The 24,567-nt window shown below is 41.8% G+C and overlaps 1 protein-coding gene across 3 annotated transcripts in view; it reads left to right on the forward strand.

The window, feature by feature from the left end:
• The window catches only part of LOC148016269 (uncharacterized), a 72,199-nt gene that overhangs the window by 35,097 nt on the left and 12,535 nt on the right, over positions 1–24,567 (forward strand). For all 3 annotated transcript variants that reach the window (XM_087663831.1, XM_087663830.1, XM_087663832.1), the window contains 2 exons: positions 3,690–3,915; positions 11,263–11,405. In XM_087663831.1, the coding sequence (XP_087519957.1) occupies positions 3,690–3,915; positions 11,263–11,405 (369 nt within the window). The remainder of the gene's footprint in view (positions 1–3,689; positions 3,916–11,262; positions 11,406–24,567) is intronic.

Below are 24,567 nucleotides of genomic sequence, written 5' to 3' on the forward strand. Positions count from 1 at the left end.
AAGAAAAGCAAAAGAGGGCAACTGATTGCCACAAACGTGCTTTGTAGTTTGTAGAGGGTGATTATGTATTACTGCATTTGGAAAAGGCAAGGCTGAAAAAGATGAAAGGAAGAGAAAGATTGTATTCAAAGTTGAGTATGAGATACTATGGGACCTTCCAGGTGTTGGAGAAGATTAGCGATGTGGCATATCGGCTGAAATTACCTCCACATTGGCGGATACACAATGCCTTTCATATCAGTTTGTTGAGGTCTTTTCATGGTGATGTGCCAGAGAATATGTTTGCTGAAATTCAGCCTGAGGTTGAGGAGCTAGATGAGATTTTGGTACTTGAGCAGAGTTTGGCACATAAGGAAAGAAATGTCAAAGGTAAAGTTTCCAGGAGATACTTGGTGAAATTTCAGAATTATTCACCAATGGATGCCAAATGGATGGAAGAGGATGACTTGGCAAATCGTCCTCAGTTGTTGCAGCTTTATCTAGATGCCTTTCAATTAGAGCCGACTTTAGTTCAAGCTCTGTCAGATTCAGCAAAGCAAGGGTCCGGAGTATTGCCTGATGCTCAAGGGGGAGGTAGCACTTCCCTCCTCCAGTTATGGACAGCTCTCTTATGTAGTGGATCTCGGATGTATTCAGTATGCATCCAAGGTATTGCGCTGATAGTATGTTTGCCATGAGATCACTATCTAGTGTACTAGTCACTGTGAGATGTATGCAGATGAGTATGAGTTTCACCTGGGCACGGGAACTATACTTTTGCATCAGCTTATGATTAATTTAGCATGAATTTTGCCTCCATTTTGAGACAAAAATTCTGATCAGTTTCAGCTCAGTTTTTGATCAGCTTGAGAATGGTTTATGGTCACTTTTTGGATAAGTTGTGCATCAATTTTTGCACTGATTGCTAGTCAGTTTTTGCAATGAGTTTGTGATCAGTTTGAGGTCACATTTGCAATAGTTTGTGATCAGTTCTTAGATCAGCAGGTGATCAGTTTATGATCGGATTATGCTCAGTTTTCAATGGTTTACATCTAGTTCCATGGACAACAACATATGTTATGATGCCATTGATGTTTTAGCCATGGTTTATGCTTGGTTATGCTATGCTATGGGTTGGTTTTGCCAGATGAGTTGACTCATGAGAAATGAACATGTCACATGATAATTTGGCAACGTTTTTGAGATTCTTTGTGAGTCTTATGCTATGTTATGTTGGTTGGTAATTTTCAGCATATGTTAGGCATAGGAATGGTTGAATAGCAGTATGCAATGTTGTGTTGACTATGATGCCCTATGGAAATTTCAGTGTAGTACTTTGCTTTTGATGCATTTGGCAGTGCAATCGAAGACGATTGCAAGGATTTCAAGCGGGAGGGCTGTCATGAGGACACGTATTTTTGAAACCTATTTTTGAAACCTCACTTAACATGTGGATTAATTTTTAATCACATGATTAAGTAAATGTTGCGCATGTGAGGTGTAACCGGGTTAAAGTAAATTTACGAGCCCAGGACCCGAAGAAATCACAGGATGTCAAAGGCAAAAGTTGCTATATGTTAGCCGCACAGGTACTTGGTGGTATCTGGTGCCAGTTGTTGGTCTAGGTCATTCATTTGGCCATAAGTGTCGGGTGGTAACACTAGAGAAGTGGCGTTTAATGGTACCTAACGCCAATCTGATGGTCAAAGATGACACAGAGACACTCGAGAACGGAAGTTGCCTAGGCAATTTAATTATTGGCTAGTCAAATTATTTTTCAGGGCACCGAAATAATTATTAAATTAATTTTTAGTATTTAAAGACTGAAAATTAATATTTAATTATGAAAAATGCTGAAAAACCATTTGGGAAGGTTGCCACTTGTCAAAAATGCCCACGCAAGATAGAAAAACGTCTTTAGAGGTTGGAGAGAGGCATTTTTAAAAATTTAGCCTATAAGAGAGAGGGAGGGGAACTTGCTGGTTTGATTTGCAGCCATTGGAGGACCTTCTGAGGCTGCCAAGGGCAAGAGAAGACCAATCAATAGCAGGAGACAGCATCTATAGGCTGTTGAGACAGGGCAGCAACAATAAATGACTGATTTTCTTTAGTTCTTTGCATCTACAAGTTGTTGTGGCAGGGCAGTACCTGCTTTTGACCGATTTTCAGTCATTCTTCACCACAAAACTTTGAATTTTCTCTCTCTACGAATTTCTCTCTCATCTTCTAGCCATTTCACAGCCTTGCTTCGAAGATCTGAGCATTTGGACCCTTAGAGGCTGAGAAATTGCAAATCTCTCTTCTGTAAACCCTAATTTACAACAGAAATTAGGGTTTAGCAGCAGCCTCGGGAAGTGTGCCGGAAATTGGAAGCTCCAAGACTTGGATTCAACAGGGCTGAAGTTGTTTTTAGCCTATTCAAGTGGAGGTACCAACAAATAATTTAATTTGGGGCATTTTCCATCTCCATCAAATCGGGTGAAGGCCAATTGATTGCTTGAATCAAGGGGCAAATCAGATTAAAGACTTGCTGGTGATTTTAACAACAAGGGGAGTTGGAATACCGAAAGGGATTGGGAGAATCCCATTGTAAATCAACTTCTTCTTCAATCAGATTAAAGACTTGCTAGAGGGGAGTTGGAATACCGAAAGGGATTGGGAGAATCCCATTGTAAATCAACTTCTTCTTCAATAAAGCTAAGAAATAGCGAAAGGGGCGCCAATTTTGGGGCCAATCGAGTGTGCATTGTCCAAGATCAGTATGTAAATTTGTATTTTCAGATTTGCATTTACTATTTGCTGCTGTAATTAAGTTGTAATTAGGGATTTACCACCCATCCACGGAAGGAAGGCTGGTTACATTGGGTGAGATCTGGCACATGCCCTTTGTTCATCTAGCCATGGGTTAGGATTGACAGCCATGCCAATCTAGCAATGAAATTGTAGTCCCTTGCTGCTGAAGATCTTGTCTTTTTCCTTTGTCTTTTACATTCTTGTTGGTGCATGAAGATTTAGACCATCTGCTCTTTATTCTTGATGCAAATACAGTTAGACTTTTAAGTGCTCAGAAATGTAGAGTAGGTCAAAGAGAGTTTTCATAGTTAGGGTTATAGCCAGGTCTGATGGCCATCATGATAAAGGTCACTTGTGCATTCATGCACATTGTTTTATCATCAAGTACATGGCTAAACTTCAATTGATGTGCCCACTGTAATTTCAAGTATTTCCCAACACGACATTCTAATTTGATACTCCTGCTAATAATGCACACATGAATGCCAATTGGAATAAAAGGGTCACTGTCCTTCTATGTAAGACTTGGAATGTTCTCCTGCAATTCAACATTTAACTGTGTGTTTCCAATTGACTATGAATTTGAAAAGTTTGAAACAGGGAAGACCACCTCATATTAGACATCTAGCAAAGAAAAATATATGTTCGGAATGAGGTAAACAAATGCGAACAGACTTATGCCAACTGAAATGAAGGTCCTAAGTCATTCATGTTTTGAAATGCTATGCCTTACTCTGATATGTATGATCATTAGTATCTGCTGGAATCATGATGACTCTAATTCACATGTTTTGCGAAGAATGGATGTCAACCAGACTAAGCTTTTTTGTTGTTTAGCATTAAGAACCAGTTGCAATTTTTTGCTGTTTTCTTTCTTTCAGTGGTGTAAGTTTTCCTAAAGGTGAAATTATGTGCAGCCAATGCTTTGTGCAAGTGCTGTGCATAGCTACCTATATGCTAGAGTTCCGACTCTTGCTCATGTCAAGGAGATTAGAAGAAGATTGAGCAAACTGCTATCATGTGTGCGGTGCCCTCTGCATGGCCGCATACAACTCACAATGGGTTCACGTCGTTACCTTTTAGAGAACAATGATTATTTTTCTTTGCGTGACCTTGAAGATCTTTCCAGAGGTGTATTCGCAGGTATTGTATTTTTGAGTTCTTAAGATGCGTATACAGTTAACATTCGATGAAACTCCAGTAAAGGTTACAAGAGAAATAACTAGCCAATCTTAATGTTGGAGGTAAAGAATCTCTTCTGCAATATGGTCTGTTTGTTAGCTCTGGCTAGTTTCTGAGGGGATGCTATTTATCACATGGATTCATGTTTCATAAAGGTGGTTTGAGCTACAGAATGTTCAGATGTATAAAGGGCCATCCAGTCAGCAAGGCAAAGCCATACACACAGATAGAAAACAGCCTAATAAGCCACATACTAAACCTGGTTGCCCCAACTATAAACCTGCCATAACAGTGGTAGTGATTGTAGCGCAAGTGAAACCTGAATGAAGAATATAATTGTACCTAGCTCTGCTTCTGTGCATTGTAGAAGGTAGGTCTTGTCAATTCCTTAAATCTGAGGGCCTTTATCAAATGTCCCAGAAGCTGAGTTTTTGAGCTGTAAACTTCTATAACTGTCTTGCATTCCAAGAAGTGGGTTTTCAAGGTCCCGAGTCTAAGCAGCTGACCATGGCATAGCTGTCAATTAGAAAATAAGACTTCACCTTTCTCATAGGAATGCACATTCTACCCCCAAGATCCTTTTATATATTCATGACTCCCAATTATACCTGGGATTGACTGTTCTTGTAGATTCATTCAGAAAAGATCTTGACTACTGTACAATCAAATGCACCTCATTGCATGACATCACTATTGAAGGTCAAAAAACCAATATTCCCCCAACAACCTAGTAGATAACCTATCACTGTGATGGAGAAACATATGGAATTGCAAATTCTGTTTCTTTGGCAAACTAGAAACTAATAGTTGGGCAAGCAGTCCTAGTGAAGACTCCATGTGAGGTATTCTGAGAATGATCTTTCATGTAATTTATGAGGTATATTTGAAGTTTTGAAACTTTTAGTGAGGTATTAACGTGAATGAACAATGAGGAAAATTCACTCCTTTGAATTACCTCCTAACTTGAAGGGATACATGCACCTGCATATTCCTCATCCAAAAGAACTGGTATGGATCGAGTGTGTTTTCATAAACGAGGCATGTAAGATGCAAATGATGTTATCATCTGATAAGAATGAACATGATCCAAGACTATTCAGTGAACAATGTCACAATCGAGAGGCCTCAATAGTGCCTGCAAAATAACTTCTTTGTCCTTTAACTTTTCACACCTGTAACATTATATTGATCTTATCCTGCAATTCAGTAAACTTCAAGGTTTTGTGCCTAAGTCTTGTTACAATCGTGGCATCATAGAAAGTGAAGGCATTAACCCATTATATGCCTGTTTTTCAATTATCTGTATATTTTGTGGTGGATAATGCCTGGTAGAAAGTCTGGAGATGGAAGCCAAGATCTTGTATTCTGGATCCCATGGATGGGTCTTCATGTCCTAATGTCTAGAGAACTTCCACCATTCTTAGCTACATGGACCAGACTGATGGACAAGCAATAAGGGATCTGTTTTTAGTCCCATTTGAGGTGGTGAAGTCAGCTCCTAGCATACAAGAAGAGGAAAGGAGAAAGTTAATCTTCTCTAGTGCACTCTGCATAGGATGAAGCAGAAAAAGCAGTCAGCAGTGGCATTAAGAAAAACTTGGACTCTCGAAAGGGGCCTTAGAATGAAGATTCCTCTCTCTCTTTGCTCAAAAATGGGGTCACAGCGAAGTTTTTGCAGTCAAGCTCTAAATTGGGTGCTTTTTTAAACTTATAATGTGCTTTTCAAGCTTTTTCTATCGATCTATAGGATGCCATTTGATTCTTCATATTTGAGAGGATTACATTATGTGATGTGGCATCTATACCCTCTCACCATGCACCCTTGTAGGGATCCATGTTTTCCCCTTCTACCATGGCATAGGCTTTGTAGCTATGCCCTGTCATTGGAGAAAAATCCCCGGTGTAGGGCAGTAGTGAGTTGACAGCTAGGTTCAAACCTCATAGAGCAAGGTCGATAAGTTGAGTCCCTCACCTGGCCTCTGGCTTATATAGATGATGACTCTTCCATCTCTGTAGACAGCCCATTTACCTGCTTTTCGTGCCTCTAGAACACGTGGCATGTTTTCCCTCTCCATTTCCTTCCTCATGATACGCATTTTAGCACGGAGCATGGTCAACATCTCCTCATATAGTGTTTCATTGATTTTGTGGGATGTCTTCCCATATCTACCTGAACTTGGAGAGACATTCCAATCTTAGGTTTTACGCCCATAGGTTTTGTATCTCAGGTTCTTTGGCGGTGTATGAAACATTGTTTCCATGGTTGATTTTGTGTTTCCTTCATTGTCAGTTTCTTCCATCATGATTATAGCATATGCTGTAGCATAAACTGTTTATAGTCTGACTAGAGCAGTAAACCAGTAACATAAACTGTCACTATAGCATAAATTGTCAATGTATCATAAACTATCAATGTGACTGCACCATAAAATGTGACTATATCATAAATTGCCAGTATAGCATAAAACTGTCAATCTCCCCTAAACAGTCATTGTAGCATAAAGTGCCAATGTGTTTGCAACATAAAATGTGACTGTAGCATAAAATGTGTCACACTGGTGCTGTCTCAGACCTGGCAAGGGCATGATTTCTGGAGGAATCTGCAAATGTACTGCACAGGCTAAGTTCCAGAGCAGCCATAGGAGCTCCAGGGGCATCACAGACCCCTTTCACAGGGTGTGAGGCTTGGCAGTCAAGCCGACTTCTGGTGTCAACCTGTCATAATTTCAGGTTAAGTGCCAATGCAACTGAGAGAAAGAAAGAAAGATCTATTAACGTCTCTAGAAGGCCAGAATGGCCTATGAGACCATAACTAATGCAACTGGCATCATCATCTCTCATTAGAAGAAAACAAAATTATGTCTAAGTCTACATGATAAACTGAAATGGAAAATGAAGAATATGGAAAACGAAGAATATGAAAAACTGAGAAACTGAAAAGAGTATAGAATATCTCCCTGTCAGTGTATGGAATCCACCAAGACTTTGCAAGCTCCCCCACGTGACTTGACATGGTAATCTTCATTTGTAACGAGCAATCATGATGCGAATGTGTCACATATGAGATGCTTGCATTGCTGAGCAAGAACCCTAGGGTGTCGTGCTCTGCATAACGCTATAGCTATGTCTGCTGTGATGTAACATTTCCCCCCCTTTTTTTCTAAAATTTTTAAATTTTTTTTTCCCTTTCCCTCATTCCCCCCCCCCCCCCCCCCCCCCCATGTGCTCAGCGAGAAAAAGAGAAAGGTAGGAAGAAGGGGTAAGGAGAAGAAAAGAAGGAGAAGAGAGAGGGAGAAGAAGAAGAGATCGAGGAGAGGAGAAGAAGGGGGAAGAAGGAAAGAAAGGGAGAGAAGAAGAGGAGAGAGAGAAGAGGAAGAAGGGAGAGAGGGAAGAGAAGAAGAAGAGATAGAGGAGAGGAGAAGAGATAGAGGAGAGGAGAAGAAAAGAAGGAGAAGAGAGAGGGAGGAGAAGAAGAGATAGAGGAGAAGAGAAGGAGAGAGAGAAGAGAGAGAAGAAGGAAGAAGAGGGGAGAGAGAGAGGAGAGGGAGAGAAGAAGAGAAGGAGAAGAGAAGAAGGAAGAAGAGGAGAGAGAGAGGAGAGGGAGAGAAGAAGAGAAGGAGAGAGAAGAAGGAAGAAGGGAGCCCGAGGTATACATATTGTCTAACCATTTCCATAGGCTGACCGTCATACATAAAGTGGTGCTTTGAGCGTGTCACCCAAGTTGCTGAGGTGTTAAAGACCATGATTTTGCTCTTTCCAAGATTAACCTTGAGACCTTTATCTTCACAGAACACATGCAATGCATCTAGATGCTGTTGTAGTCCCTCTGGTGAATTTGAGATAAGCACCATATCATCAGCATATAACAAAATTGGTATCAATACCCCAACCAAGCTGGCTCCCATACCAGCCCATCTCTGCATGTAATCAGAAATCTCTTCAATGTACAGTCCAAACAGCAAAGGAGAGAGGGGGCAACCTTGCTTTACACCCATCGTGCTAGAGACTGAGTCTGTTGTGCCTCTAGGCACTGGTACTCTCGCTGTCATAGTTTCATACAATGCATAAATACACCACTGCATATCCTCTGGGACCCCAATGGCTCACAACCTTTGCATGAGTCTTGCACGTGGGACAATATCAAAGGATTTGCGGAGGTCCACAAAACAACAATTTTTTGCCTCTGTGATCATCCCTCCTCAATGAATGCCCTTAGTGTTGGGTTTCACTCATGCCTACGCTCACAGAGGAGTGTTGGTGATCTTCAGTAGGACACTGGGGCACTTTTTACTCTTCATACGAGAGGTTTTTTCCCCCAGATTTATTCCGTTTATTTTATGTGCCTATGTTACATAGTTTTGGGCACTTATCGTGTTTCACACACTTTGGGTGTGAACACCCTCTTACAACCCTAAGGTTTAAGGGTTGTACTTTGTACTTGCACCTTACACTTCAAATTATTGCATTGGGTGTCGTGTTCTCACACTCTACACTGTCTACTCCACTCTCAGTTGAGCTTCGATCTCTTTCTACTCTCACATTTGTATCAGAGCTCAGCCATAGCTCAGCTGACCTGAGAGGCATTGTCTCCAGCTCCTTTGCAGTTGTCGACAACTTCTCCATCTCCAGCAGAGCCAAGCTGCAGTGTCTCTCTCTCAATACGCTAGTCTATCCAGCCAGGCAACAGGAAACCTGCACCTGGTCTGTTCCCTGCAGCATGCGTCGCTTAGTCAGCCAGCGCTGCCCTGTCTCGTGTGCCTACCACCAGCGCAGCTGCCCCAGCCTCGACTTGCTTCAGTCCACGCCGCCTGCGACTTGGGCGCCGCCAGTGAGCCCCCTGTGCTCGTTTGCCCTGGATGCCTGTGACCTACTTGTCAGCGCTCTTGTCCTCTGCGTTGCCTCCATAGGCACCAGATCCCAATGCCTGCCCGTCCGTCACCTGCGCGCAGCCATTTGACAGACTGTGTCTCCAATACTACGACGCTTGTCCAGCTCACCTTGCTAGGTAGAGTTGCCGCCTGGCCTAGCTCGCCCACCAGCTGTTTTGTCCACCACCTGAGCCGCCATCCCGCCTCCAGCTCGACCTCCAATTGCACCCGCCAGGGCAGCAGCTCAGAATCGGAGGTATACATGTCTGGGACATGATTACAATAGAGATTTCTTGGGCCAATAGGTGTCGTGTGGTGCAAGAGCACTCTAGCTATAGTTGTGTGTGGATTTTTCTTGTTGAATTAATTGTTTGCTAAAATGTGGTCTTCTGACCTTTTGGTTTTTGAACATTGATTTCAATATCCTTGATTGCCGTTGAATAGACCTTAAGGGGTTCATTCATCCAAGTCCATTACTTTTTTGCTTACTTGTATCTTGCTTTAGCAAAAGGATGCTTCATGGTGCATGTGCATCGATGAATGTCCCTTGAATAAAATACCATCAAGAATCATTTTCCTAGTGAAAAGGGGCCAATTCAGCCAAGTTCCTTACCTTTTGTTGATTTGTTCTCTTAGTTCAAAAAAGGATGGTTTGTGATGCATATGTGATGATTATTGAGCTCTGAATAAAAATCCCATTGAGAATTAGTTCCCTATATTGAAGATGGATAATATTCTTGATCTTAGTAGGATAAACCTCAAGAGTTGCTGATTCAGCCAAGCTCATCACTCTTTTACTGACTTGTACCTTGGTTTAGAAAAAGGATGGTTCATGGAACTTATGCATTGATTATGTCCACTGAATAAAAAAGGCATCAATAATCATTTCCATTATTCAAGGATTCATGGTCATCACTCTTTTGCTGACTTGTACCTTGGTTTAGAAAAAGGATGGTTCATGGCACTTATGCATTGATTATGTCCACTGAATAAAAAAGGCGTCAATAATCATTTCCATATTTCAAGGATTCATGATATCCTTGATTGGTTAGAGAGAAGTGCAGTTTTCAATTGGACCTTGAGAGCGAGTATCATTAGATACACATAATGAATAAAGATATGCACAAGATGGCTTTCAGGACTACCTTTGGGGTACATGAGTTCTTGTTATGCCATTTGGGGCTTACAAATGCTTTTGTAACCAAATGATGGTGATAGAATCTGGGGAGCATAGGTCTTTTGTGATACTTCTTTGATGACATGATTGTGCATTCCAAAATGAGGTAGAGCATCAAAAGCATTTGACCACAAAACATAGAAGGCATAGGCTTGTCATTAATGCAGAAAAGACAATGTGACATAGAATGACCATTTTCTAGCTTCCTGTCAAAGTTCCATCTATCCCCGTTACATCCTAGTCTCATATGCATATGTTAGAGCTCCCTCTCATGGTGATAGGGGATGGTGATTCTTGTCCTTATCCCCAAAACCCATCCCCATGTCACTCTGTAAAAGGAGAGTTCTTTATGCAAGAGATCGTTTTGGGGCACATTGTTTCTAAAGATACTGTGTATGTATTTGGAAAAGTTAAAGCAATTCTTAAGCTGGCAGCCTGGCCTCAGTAGACAACCTTGCATGATGCATGTATCTTTATGGGACTCTGTTTGTACTGCAAAAAGTTCATATGCTATTTCGCTAGATATCTCAACACTAGCACAAGACTTAACTGATTTCATGTAGAAAAGTGAAAGAGCATGGATCGTGTTAAAACCAAATGTTTGGAGGCACAGAGTTTGCCTTTGTTGTTACTATTTATGGCTTCCTCATCCTCAAACTTATTACTACATCAGTCTGCTGTTCCTGAAACAATGTGAGTTTATGTCGAACGTCTCTATAAATAGCTTCAAAGCATCAAAGGTCGAGACGAACTCTTCCTTATTGAATGAACAGTCCTGAATGCAACCTGTTTAGGTAAAATAGTGGACAGCTAAGACTTCTGTTTTGCGGATATAATAAAAGTTTAAAGCTTGTATGCTACATAAAATAGTGCTCAGGTTAGGGCCTCTTGACCTATGCTACTTCAAATTGTGACCTAGGCCCTTTGGATCCACAAGTAGTTGTTTGTTAAGTCAATAAACCCAAAATGGCTGAATGATGCCCATGGTAGACTTGTGAAACATGTCCACGTCAGCCTAGATGGAAACTATCTAACTGCACGCCCTGAATTTGGAAGTACTTGCCTCAATTGTCTTGCACATCTTTTCATTTGCACCATACGGAACTCAAAGCATGCCCTTGTAAAAAGATTAAGACTTCAAAATCAGATGTAGTTCTTATGCTCAATGGCTTATCAAATTGGTTGAGTGAACCTCTTAGCAAGTGGCTTTATAGCTCTGAAGGTACCACAAAGCCTGTTTAAGTTTGGTAAATGCTGGTGCAGTGTTACCTGGAATACTCAAAGCAGTATCAGAAGATCTGAAAGTGCACATAACAAAACGATGTTCTCTATGCCAAGATACGGGAGAATGGTGTGGTGCTGGAGTACTATGTGAAGAACCTTTTAGTGCAATCTTCCCATTTCAGGTAATTTCTTTCTGTGACTATTGCAGAGGGATTTTTTGTAGAAACTCATTTTACTTTTTTTGCATTCCTAAAATCCCACCAAAGTATTAAACGTTTCATTTAAAATCATTCTGCTCTGTCTCTGTGTGTGAGTAATTAAGTTAATCGGAAAACTGTTTCTTCACAGCAAACGAGCCTGTGTGTGTGTGCACACTCATGTACATGTGTTCTGCATTTCTTTTATTCTAATTTCCAAGCGTGTACATTTATAATTCAGAATTTTGTAATTGTCCATTCCATTTTAGTGGCATACACACTATTTTTCTTACCACATATCATGTGGAATGATGTTGAGATAAAGGCATAAATCAACTGCCGTGGTACTACTTTGGAGAAATCATCACTATAGAAAAGGAATATGTATCATAGGAGCAGATAAGATCTGCTTTCCAAAGATGCATAGGGGCTGAATGTCTTATAATATCCACTATCATGCTTTGACAAGGAAATCTACAGTGCTGTACTTTCTCTTTTGCAATGACAGCTGTGGACACTGCCAAATTGAGTTCCTGTATGGTGACATTTTGCAATGCTAGGCATTCTTATGGTTTGTGATTTAATGGATGATAGGGATTGCATGCTATCTTTCCTCAGGCTGTTCAGGTTTGGCCATGCATCAGAGCCATAGGACGAATGATGCTGCAACCATACGAGTCTATACATTCTTCAAAGGAAGAGGATATACTTGCTGATTGCTGCATAGCTTAGATGGAAGAAAAGTTGCTTTACAAGGCTTTGCAGCTAGTTAGTCTACACTATCTATCTAAATTTATTCGAACATCATTTTAGTGGAAACACCAAGCTTACCAAGATTCTGCATGGCAAGTTTACCAAGAGCTCCCAAACCTTACAGTCTTTTACTAAAGAAATTATTCTCTCGTACTTTTAGGGCTTGTTAGTTATTAATTCATGAGCCTGTTAGAAAGAAAAGCCTGCTGCGCACTTGGTAAAAGTTTGTGATTCACTCAATATCCATTACCACGGCATCATTAATGAATTTCTCAGCTATACAAGATACTGATTTGAAGGACATTCACAAGATCAACAAGATCATCCATGATTCCACCAAAACTACATGAGGTAGTGGACACATTGCATTATGGAGTTGCCTACATTATGGACACATTGCATTATGATCAGGCAAGAGTGATTTAGAGATGGGGGTAAAAGGGTGGACATCAGCTTTGCTGAGTTGGGGAGGTTGGAAGGTGATTGGGAGACTTGATAGTGGAGTTGGAGGGCTTGGGCCATGTTATGGCCATTGGAGGGGTCACTGATGCTGTTGTTTGTGCCTAGGGGGAGGCGTGTTCTCTTTCAGCGTCATGAGGTTCAAGGCATAGAGTTTGACAAGACTGCCTTCACCCTCATGATCAGGGGTGCTAAACCTCCCACCATCACCCATCGTCCTGTGAGAAACAGCTAGCTATGGAGGAGAGAGAAACGAGAGACAATAGACCATAGACAGTGTGAGCTGAAGAGAGTATATTAGCTCGAGTGAATGGCAGATTGTAAGTACAAAGTATGACTAAGGTTTAAGTTTGACCTAACCAACCTCCCACACCCTTACTAGAGTTGAATTAACATAACTCTAGGGCGGAGTGTCACCACATTTTAAGTCCTAAGACACACCGCAATTAAACAATTTAGTGTGTGTTTGCACACCACATGAATTACATTGGGCATTACCCATAATTGGCAAATTCTAACAATCCCATGTAGTGCCAATGTGATGAAGTACAAGGATCATCAATCACCAAAGGGTAATAAGTTCAAGAACTTGCAGAAATCCTTAAACTTCTCACGTGGTAAAGCCTTGGTGAAAATGTCTACAACATTTTCTCGTGTGGGAACATACATCAAGTTGATCTCTCCTACATAAGATCTCTCTGTGACATAGTGGTAGTGAATCTCAACGTGTTTTGTGCGAGCATGAAACAAAAGGTTTCATGGTATTGCAATAGCACTCTAATTGTCTGAGAGAATGGATGTAGGACCCTCCAATGAAATTTGTAGATCAGCTAACAATTTACACTGCCATACACATTCAATTGTTGTTATGAAGGCTGCCTTGTACTCAACCTCATAAGATGAGGTAGCCACTATAGGTTGTTTCTTTCTAAACCATGAAATGTATGAACGGCCCAAAAATGAATAATATACACTAATAGATTTCTGAGTTTCTGAGTCTCCGGCCCAATCCAAATCACTGTAAGCCTATAGCTTCAAGTCTTTCCCCTTAGGAAATATCAACGCATGTGTTTGAGTACCTTGCAAGTAACGAAAGATTCGCTTAATGGCTTGCCAATGAATTGTGCATGGGTTGTGTATAAACTTGCTCACCTGATATACTGCAAATAGTATGTCAAGGCGTGTGTTGCAAAGATAAATAAGGCATCCAACAGTCTAGCTGTAAATTGCAATATCAATCATCTCACTACCATCATGCATAGAAGGTTTTAGCCTTGGCTCCGTTGGAGTACTCATAGGTTTACAATCCTACATGTTAAACCTATGTAGAAGCTTTTCCACATAATGTGCTATGACATGATGATACCATGCTCATTTTTGGTGAATTAAATCCCCAAATAGTAATGTAAGAGGCCCAAATGTGACGTAGCAAATGTATTTTTCAATTCAGCCTTAAAATCTGCAATTCTATCTTCTTTACGTCTTGTGAGTAGCATAACATCTACATAAAGAATGACAACCAGCAAGTGCCCCCCTTCATTCTTAATGTATGGAGTAGGGGCAGTTGGATTGTTCTTGAACCCTTTGCTGTTCAAATAAGCATCTATCTTCAAATACCATGCACGAGGAGCTTGTTTCAAGCAATACAAAGCCTTCTTTAACTTGGAAACCAAGTGCTCTTTGCCTTTAACCACAAACCTTGGAGGTCGTGATACAAAGGCGGGTCACCGTTAAGAAATGCTGTCTTAGTGTTCAATTGATGCACTTTCCATGATGGGCAGCCATAGTAGTAACACGTCTAGTGATACTCATGTGGGATGTAGGAAAAAAAGCCTCCTCAATATCTATGACCTTTTTCTGAGCATATGCTTTGGCAACCAAGTGTGCCTTGTACCTGTCAATGGAACCATCAGCCTTGCGTTCAGGTTTAAAAACCAATTTAGTGCCAATAGCCTTCTTACCAAGTGGCAACTCAACAAGATCCCGAGTACCATTAGTAGCAATGGAGTCCAACTTCTCTTTCATGGTTTGCAACCAATGTACATCCTATTGTGTGTCAATAAGTACATGAGGCTCATTCTTATCCAAAGTGAGCTCATGAATGCATGCTCATTAAGAAGAGCATAAATCTCCAAATTTTCCAAAAAATGTTTCCCCCTTGCATCAGGAGCAGCTTGTCTAGTAGCCTTTCTAGTGTGTTGAGGCAGAGGAGCATCAATCTTACTCTCCTAGAGAGCCTATGACAACCATCTTGGGACTGTTTTTACTGCATTTAGAACAGCCCTTTCTTGCTCAATTGCTTGTTCCACTGCCAAAGGAAAAAGAGGATCAAGCAAGGGTTGATCTAGGGCAAGTGTAGCAGCAACAACTTGCTGTACTACATCTGTTTTTGCATTTACAGCAGGCGTGGATGCCAATGCAAGTGGCAAAAGACCCTGAAAGACATCACTAGTTTCATAAGTGGTTGGCATATCAAATTGATCCTGAAAATAGGTAGCATTTTCAACAAAAATGACATATCTATTGACAAAAATCAACATCCTCAAAAATACATTCAAGTGCTTTATCATCTAGCTTCCCACAAAGCTCTTTAGGCACGTGGGCATATACTATGCACATGGGCATGTACTATGCATCCAAACATATGAAAGCAATCAACCTTTGGCTTTATATCATGCCATGACTCATAAGGAGTGATTGTCTTGAGTGCTTTAGTCAGAGCACCGTTAAGTACATGATTTGCACATTGAAGGCTCTCATGCCAAAACTTGTGTGGCAGCCCTTTGCTTTTGAGCATACATCTAGTCACTTTCATGAGTGTGCAATTCTTCTGTTTAGCCACTCCATTGTATTGAGGTGTCATCCTCATAGTGGCGTGATGTATAATGCCATGCTCAAGCAAATGGACGAGACATATACTCCCCCCCTCTATCCATGCGAAGTGTTTGCATCTTCAAACATGTTTTTGCTTCCAATTTTGCAACAAAATGTTTGAAGTGCGTGAATCCATTGTTGAGCTAAAACACACTTAATAGCCGATAAGCATTTTTAAACAATCCCAAAACACGCTTAATTAATGAAAAACACAAATTTGGTGTGCAGTTTGAGAGAGTTTCAATAGTCCCCCAAAACCCTAATTTTTTGGGGCACCCTTCAACATCTATAAATAGACAGACTGCCTACCATTCACCCTTATCCCTTCAGTGCAGGTTCTCACTTCTGTGCTACGTTTGGTCCATCTACCATTGCCAACCCACAAACTGCCTCCTTCGTGTGTTCAGCTCTCTATCAGCTAAGCGATAGGTGGCAGCCCTTCCTCGTCATCAGGCGTTAGCTCTGTAGTCTGCCTTCGGCCTTTTACCTCTAGGTGGTAGCTAGTGGCCATCTTCTCCTTGTTGGCAACCATCTTGTTCCTGTTGGCAGCCATCCTATAACTGCATTTGTAGCTTCCTATTGCCGCCCTCTGCTCCAAGTACCTTTCTTGTTGTAGCCTCAGTCACATGACCGATCAACGTTTGGTGTTTCTTCCTCAACTTCCTCACTCACATTGCGCACAGCACTTGGGATCTGTCTCCCGTGGACGTCACTCTCCCACACTTCATTGCTTTGCCCTTGGACATTCTATACACTCTTACATTCATTTATAACATTCATTCACTTCTGAGTTTCTTCTCCTTTGTGTTTGTCTTTGTGTTTAAGTTTTGAGTTTTGCGTTCCGGGTTTGAGTTTTGCTTGTCTCTGTTTGAGTCTTTGTGTTTTAGTCTTGGTCGTACATGCTGTGTTTCCTTAGTGCAAACCTTAGCATATCTTCACATGATATTAAAGCCGATGCTCTTCTAAAGAGTATCTTGCGGTGATTATGGAGACTAGTCTTTGTGTGAGACTCACACACAACTCAATTCTGACTCATACTATATCAGGCACCTTCTTCTTCGGATCCTATGATGACCTATTAGACTTCTACATCATTGGAGGCTTTGAGAATGCATTATGGTCTCGAGAAGGGGGTAGAGACACCTTCACTTTACCTTCTTCTTCTTCTCGTTTTGGTCATCTTATAGATGAAGAGTTTGAGGAGTACTTGCGCATCACATACAATTTGGCTTACACTCCTCCAATGAGTGCTATACTCCGTCTGGATTGCTTGGCGAGATTGGCCATCTCTCTGATCTTTGAGGAATTATGATATTCGGCACATTTGGTAATCCATCGCCTTTATCTCCACCAGGCCTTGTATCAGGTTCATATAACCCTTTTGAGTTGTATGAGCCAAAACCCTCTCCTGTTTCTTCTTTTGTTGTGCAGGATCCGGATGATTTTCAATATGTGAACTTTAATAGAGGAGGCTCTTGAAGCAGATACCCTTCATCAAGTATATCTCTACCATCTGTTTCATTTGAGCAAGTAAACCACACTCCTTAACTCCCTCCCATCCCACCACTATCTTCTCCACATTTTGATGTACTCACATCTTTATTCCAATACCTTGGATTACATTCCACTTCTACTCAAAGCACACCAGGGATTGGATCTTCCATCTCCGCTCCTAGCACTTTTTCTTTCTTCATTTCACCATCTACCTATCCTCCATTCACTCCATCTCTTGGTACATCGTTAGGGGGATGCTACCCTTTTAACACTGTACCTTCCACATACCCCCACTTTACCACATTCTTACACTTTGGGATGGCTGTGATGGGCATTGCCCTCACTATCCCAGGATACTAACAAGCCTCCCACACGACCTTTCAAATGCAAGGATATCCATCCTTTGCTTTTGGACTGTTGTCACACATCCCTTAGGTCACCTCTATGCAAGAATTTTCATCCTTTGTTCCTTGTGTCCCTATCCCTCCACCTTGGGCTCCATAGGCGGTTACCATGTCTATACCCAATCAGCCCTTGCCCACGTTGGAAGCCACTATGCACACTTCCCGTAAGCATGGTGGGCACTCTGGGATTCCTTCCTTAGTGTACTCCGCTCCCCCACCCTATCCACCCTACCTCCATTACGTACCTCCATCTCCTAGTACTACCACTCATGTTGCCACGACAAAGAATACCTTCACAGATAAGACTCATTTTAATGGGTCAAATTTCACCACTTGGTCAAACTTCATGCAACAAGTGCTTGAATCTTAGGGACTTTGGGATCTCATCGTTGGTATTAACCCTCCTAATCACATCCGTCAATGGAGGGCTCATAATACCATAGCCAATGTTGAGTTAATGTAGGGATTGCTTCCTGAATTCCACTCTCTGTTATAGCATTTTCCCCTCGCATCTGAGCGTTGGAGTTATCTCATTGAATGCTATGCAAGCAGCTTGAGATCTCACTCGACGTATCAATCTCAATTTTGAGCTTTAGAAGTTTTCCATTAAGAAAAGGGATGATCTGAAAGTCAAGTTGACCGAATATCAATGGTTACTCACTGAGTTTGCCAATATTGACTCTCCAAAGTCAGATGACGATTAGGTCATGTTATTCTTGAACAAGTTGCTTGACAAATACTTTTTTTTTATCCAACACATTATCTCACTACCTAGATTGCTAACCTTCTACAAGTTTAAGTGTCAGTTCTTGTGTTATGCAAGGCTGCATGATCAAGTCCACAAGAAGTCCTCCACACATATCCATTCAAAGGGGTGAGTGTTGATTGCCTCTTCTTCGGGAGGGAAAACCAACAGTGGCAAGAACTCACAAGATGCAAAGGGAAGCCAAAAAAAGGGTGACACCACTTTCTCTAACCGAACCAAGAAAACACAATTCCTCTGGCAGCAAATTCCTAAGAAAAATAGGTTTTGCACATATTGCCAGAGGTCGGGCTATGTGGACAAGGAGTGTCGTACAAAGACCTAGGATCTTTCTCCTCGAAAACCATTACAGATTGTTGCGATTGCCTCCACTTTGGTTGGCTAGTCCTATGAGGCTATACCTCGTGTTGCTATATCATCTGCTCCATTTGTCCCAATGGCTATTAGATATGTGGCACGCGGATAGTCTCAGCAGCCTATCTCCTTCACTACTCTTGAAGGATTGGCTGATTGGTCTGCTAATGGCTCACCTATTGCACTTTACGCATCCATTCCTAGGACATCCACTGTACCTTCTAGAACTACTTTTCCACCTTGCCGTACGCGATGGTAGCCACACACTTAGTCTTTCCCTTTTTAGACTTCTGTTGCATACTTACATACTCATTGCATTGCACTTAGCTTTGCTTTATTTTATTGCACTTTTGTTTTTTGGAGCATCTCACTACTTGTATTTGTGCTTGCAGATTTTTTCTCTCTTTTGCAGGGTTTTGTATTTCAGTGTAGGGCTAACATGCAGACTTGTACTAGTCCTTCTTGAGCTAAAGAGAGGAGATGTGCACAATTTCATTCATGGTTCCATCTACTTGGAGTTTTACTTTTCTACTAGTATGAAGGCTTCCCCTCCCGCGGCGGATCATGCAGTATCTCTCTTGATGCTATCATGGAGGTGACTTCTATCCTTGCTTTTCTACTAGCGATGCCTCATCATCTTCATTCACATGGTTCTCAATACCACATGAAGACCAACATCCTCAGGCTTCTCTTCCTTCTTCGGCATTGACATCCAAGTTGAGAGGGGATTTCTACCCTTCTTAATAGTCTATAAGTTTCGGCACTTGTCTTCGATATCAGCCTTCCCCCCCTGTTTTACCTTCCCCTATGCACTGCATGATTTTATCATCTTTGTACTTTGGGCACTTGGGCAAGTGAAAAATTTTCCACGAGGGACACTATCCAAGTGGCATCTACTGCATGAGCATTCTTCAGCATGTAGCATACTATACATCCCATTGTGCAGAGCTGCACTGGATGGATTCTAAGTTATTTCCACCGGCGGATTACATCACCATCCTTCTTCCCATGATACTTCATTACCTTTCCCTTGTTATCAACACCATCGAGTGGGGGGATAAGCTTGCATTGTTTTGTGATGTGTTGGGTATACCATCCCTACTCCCGTCTTCTGGGTCACTGTTACTTAATCGCCTGCTACTCCTAAAGTAAAATTTTCACAAAAAAGAAGAAGAGAAGTTCAATGTGGTTCCATCTGTCTTTGTAGGGCTTAGGTAGGCCGTTGGGTAGCTGACAAGCGCCCTTTGTTCGATGCCCTGTTCTCTCTAGGGTGACTACTTGGATTCCCTTGGTAAGATAACTATCACCTCTGTAGTCTTGGTAGGCCATCGGGCAGGTGACATGTCCTCTCTGTCCAATGCCCTGGCTACTTTGGGGTGGGACGCCTCGGGATAAACATTGCCGGCCTTCCCTTTTAGGCTTACTTTTGGGCCTGAGAGGGAGTGTTGAGCTAAAACACGCTTTATTGCTAATTAGCATTTTTAAACAGCCTCAAAACACACTTAATTAATGAAAAATGCAAATTTGGTGTGCGGTTTGAGAGAGTTTCATTGGTCCTCCAAAACCCTAAATTTTTGGGGCACTCTTCAACATTTATAGATAGTTAGGCTGCCCACCATTCACCCTTATCCCTCCAGTGCAGGTTCTCACCCCTCTGCTATGTTTGGTCCATCTATTATCGCGAGCCCACAAATTGCCTTCTTCTTCGTGTTTTCAACTCTCCATTAGCTAAGCAACAGGTAGCAGCCCTCCCTCGTCATTAGGCGAGCGTCAGCCTTGTAGTCTGCGTTCAGCCTTTTCACCTCTAGGCGGTAGATGACGACCATCTTGTCCCTGCTGGCAGCCATCCTACAGCTGGGTTTGTAGCTTCTTGCTGCTGCCCTCTGCTTTAGGCACCTTCCCTGCTATCGTCTTAGTCATTTGACCCTTCGGTGATCAGTGTTTGGTGTGTTTTCCTAGACTTCCACACTCTGACTGGTGGACGTCACTTTCCCACACTCCATTGCTTTGCCCTTGGGAATTCTGTACACTCTTACATTCATTTACAACATTCATTCACTTCAAAGTTTCTTCTCTCTGTGTTTGAGTTTTGAGTTTTGCATTTGCATTTTGCATTCCGGGTTTGAGTCTTTGAGTTTCAGTATTGGTCGTACATGTTGTGTTTCCTCAGTGCAAACCAGCATATCTTCACATAAATTTGACTTTGCCTTGAGGCCATACACCCATGTGTAAAGAGAATAGTTGTCTATAAAAGTGACAAAACACAGATGACCATTGAGGGCTCTAGTCTGCGTAGGACCACACACATCAGAGTATGAATTGCATTTTCTAGACAACATGCATTGCACCATCCTTCTTAAAAGCAAAATGATTCATTTTCCCAAGTATACACCCCTCACATGCATGGGGAGGTGGAGTATTAACTGGAGGCAAAGCATCCACCATTTGACAACGTTGAAGTGTCATTAGACTAACAAAACTCGTATGACCATAGCGAGCATGCCAAAGCTCCACATTTTGCCATAGTGGGAATATGTGTAGTGGCTGTCAGACCATTGATGAGATCTCTTCTCATACAAAAAGAGACCTTTGTACAAAGTACCTGACAAACAAAGAGCATAATCAAGCTTTCTATCTCTGACAATGCATTTGTCATCTTCAAGGATGACCTAAAAGCCTTGCTTATTGAAAGCTGAAAATGAAAGAAGATTTTTAGTCATCCCACACACAAATAATACATCCAAAAGCTGAAAATCTGATCCATTTGTAGTAGTGATCACAACTGTACCAATGCCACAAACATCATAGCTAGAGCTGTTCGCACAAGAAATGCTCTTTGCTGTAGGGGTTGATTGCATGGATGTGAACACACACTTCGAAAAGTGATATGCTTGGATGCCCCACTATCAAAATACCATGTATGTTGCCTTTCAAATTAAATGTTGAATCAACCATAGACGTGCCATAATTGCAAGTGAGAAATGCATAATCCTCCTCAAGGAAGTTAGCTGTAGCATCACCATCCAAAGTCCAAGTGGTTGATGTTTCATGGACAAACAAGCTAGAGTCCTTTCTGTAATGGTAACCTCTTTTTGCATTCGTCTGTATCTTTTTGCAATAGTGGCATTTACCCTTCTTTTTCCCTTTGTCTATGTCTTGGGCAGCTTTTCTGGATGGCTGTCCCACATCAGCCTTCGGCTTACTTGTTGCTTGCCTTTTCCTTTGCCTTTATACCTGGAGAGCATAGCTGCATCACTTGATCTCATAGCCATGTTCTTCCAAGTTTGTTCCTCTTGCAATAAGAGACCTATGAACTCCACGAATATGAGGGGCTGTTGCAGCCCCCTCAAAGACAAATTCAATGAAGTATGGAAACCAAGATAAGACTTTGGAAGAGAGTTAAGTGTGATGTCAACCATCTCTTCATTGGGTATCACCTTATTAATATTCAGCAGCTACTCTCTCAAATCCTGAATGTAAGGAAGGTGATGTGTCATGCCATCACCCCCATCCATGTGTGCGTTTGCCAACTCTCTTCTCAAGTAAGAGATTCTGGCCTCATTTTTAGCTGCAAGCATTTGCTCAATGATATCCCATGCTGCCTTTGAGGTCTTACAAGACCGAATATGAGGTATTATTGCTCTTTTGACTAATAGAGCAATTAAAGACAAGACTTGCGCATCTTTGGAGTCTCATTTCCTTTGTTCATTTGTAGTACGAATGGGGGCAGCAACATGGGTAGCTTACTGTCCTCTTGCCCCTCTTTGAGGCGTCTGAGGAGCAAATCCTTCTGGTCTAGCCAAATTACCAATCAAAAAATCCCAAAGACCCTTAGCAACCAGCAGATTGCGCACCATGAAACTCCACAACGAGTAATTGGTGATTTGTCCTCTTGAGTAAGGACACTCAAGAATGTTGCTATAGTCACCGTACCCTATTGTGCCATTGTTGCAATAAAATGCACAAAATCTGCAACTAAACACGTCGAAGCTGAAGTGTAGAATGTACTCTTATGAGTTCTAAATTCCCAACATGGGATAGATAATGCAATCACAAAGGTGTCCCAAGATTGTCTCAAGCAAAATCTGCCTTAAATGCCTCATAAAGCATGCCAAACCTGCACAAAACAACAATACACTGTTGTACCTTGGAATGCATGCACAAAAAGTTAATTTCAGCAATTTAATGCTGTGAATCCCCGAAATTTCACTAATTTCTGTGCCCACTCTGCATCAATCAGCAAATACATGTTGTACTTGCTCCTGTTTTCTACTTTGGGATGCATGAAACACAAAAGCCTCAAATTTCCTTGAAGAAATTTTGAGAGATTGAATAGATTTTATACTTAATAGCCTAATGATTCAATGACATGTCACCTCAATATGTGAGTTGACAGCGACTAGTAACTTCACTGCACCTCAAGATGCATGCCGAACCTAAAAATCACAAAATCCCTAAATTTCTCGTGGAAATATTGAAGAAATTACTAAATGTTGGCAATTTTGGTAAAGATCTGTGCACAGGAGCTTGAACCAGGCAAAAGTCCCACATTTTTGAGCCCTTTTACCTCCTCGGGATGCGTGTCGGGTGGTTCAAGCTGAGCAAATGAACATGGAGTTGAACAAAGGGTAGTGGTGGCTGAATTTTGCTCTGTAAGCACGTAGGTTGAGGCATAGGTGGTGGATCTAGGCAGTGCAATTACATACTGGTGGAATAGGGCAGCAGTGGCGGCCGCAAACTAGATAGGATTGCGTGCAGTTGGTGGATAGGGTGGTGGAAAATTGGATGAGGTGGTGGCACAGTGGAGTTAGGTGATGGCGGACTAGGTAGAGGTGTAGGCAATGCTAGCAGGAGAGCTGTGCTATGTGCGCAGTATGTGGCAACAACTCGTGATAAGGTTGGTTGAGGCAAAGCAGGTGACTACTTAGCGGGGTAAGCGGGATAGTTGTTGTTGGTGTTAGTGTTGGACAGGCTAGCTCCTCCTCCTCCTCCTCCTCCTCCATGAGAGTTAGCTGCACTTTGGCAACTCCTTCTGGTTGAGCAAGTTGATCCAAGCTGGCGGCAACAAGGACAGAGAGGACCCATGTTGTGGCTCTGATACCAAATGTGAGAAACAATTGGCTATGGAGGAGAGAGAAATGAGAGATAGTAGACAATAGACAATGTGAGTTGAAGAGTGTATTAGCTCAAGAGTGAGTGGGAGAATGAAAGTAGGCGAGTGGAAAAGACGCCCGAAGGTAGAGATTGGGAGTTGATACATTTGTCGAAGAGTAATCTTCTCCACTTTGTTCCTAAGGATATTGCTAATCATTATAAGGAGGAAAGTGTTATATCCTTGATATCCGAATGGGCGCTAGTTGCATTGGGCATAGTGTTCATGAAGTGACTTAGTGCAAATGCACTATTGGCACTTAGGGGTTAGGGCAGTCGAGTCCTATTTATGGACCCTATTATGCACACATTCATTGTGTGATCACCACTCTTGGACTCTTGGCCTGGTGGTCGACACATCCATATATCGGGATGGTGTGGGTTGGTGGTATGTGACTCCAACCCCTAGGATGTGGTTGTGACTCGGAGTGCTACTAGCTCCTAGGCTTGGGGGTGAGCATGTTTGGCTCTATGGCTAGGAGTTGAATCTAATGTCGAATGCCTTATTTTCTTGAATGTGGCTTGTGTCATATCTCATGTACAGGTTGGATCCTAGGGGGGACCGTTTCAGGCTTCGTAGTGTGCTGATGTCTTTTTGCACAACTAGATGGGTTTTCTAGATATTGAAATATGACATGCTAAAGGATGATCAGTGATATACTATGGAAAGAAGCTAAGGTGATATACAGGACAAGATAAACCCATGTAGGGATACAACAAGAGGATGAATTAGTGCATGCCTAGTTGTGTGGCTGAATAATAAAAAGATATCTAGTTCCACTCAGCTAAGATCAATGGGTAGAGTATGTGATACATTCCTAATGAAATAGTATTGGGGTAGCATCTGGACTGGTCCCTTAGCTTTGTCAAATGTTGCTCGTGTTATTGATGGATC

This window comes from Lygodium microphyllum, chromosome 23, assembly GCF_053477565.2.
Source record: "Lygodium microphyllum isolate KBCC chromosome 23, Lygodium_microphyllum_v1.1.10, whole genome shotgun sequence".
NCBI classification, from domain to species: Eukaryota; Viridiplantae; Streptophyta; class Polypodiopsida; order Schizaeales; family Lygodiaceae; genus Lygodium; species Lygodium microphyllum.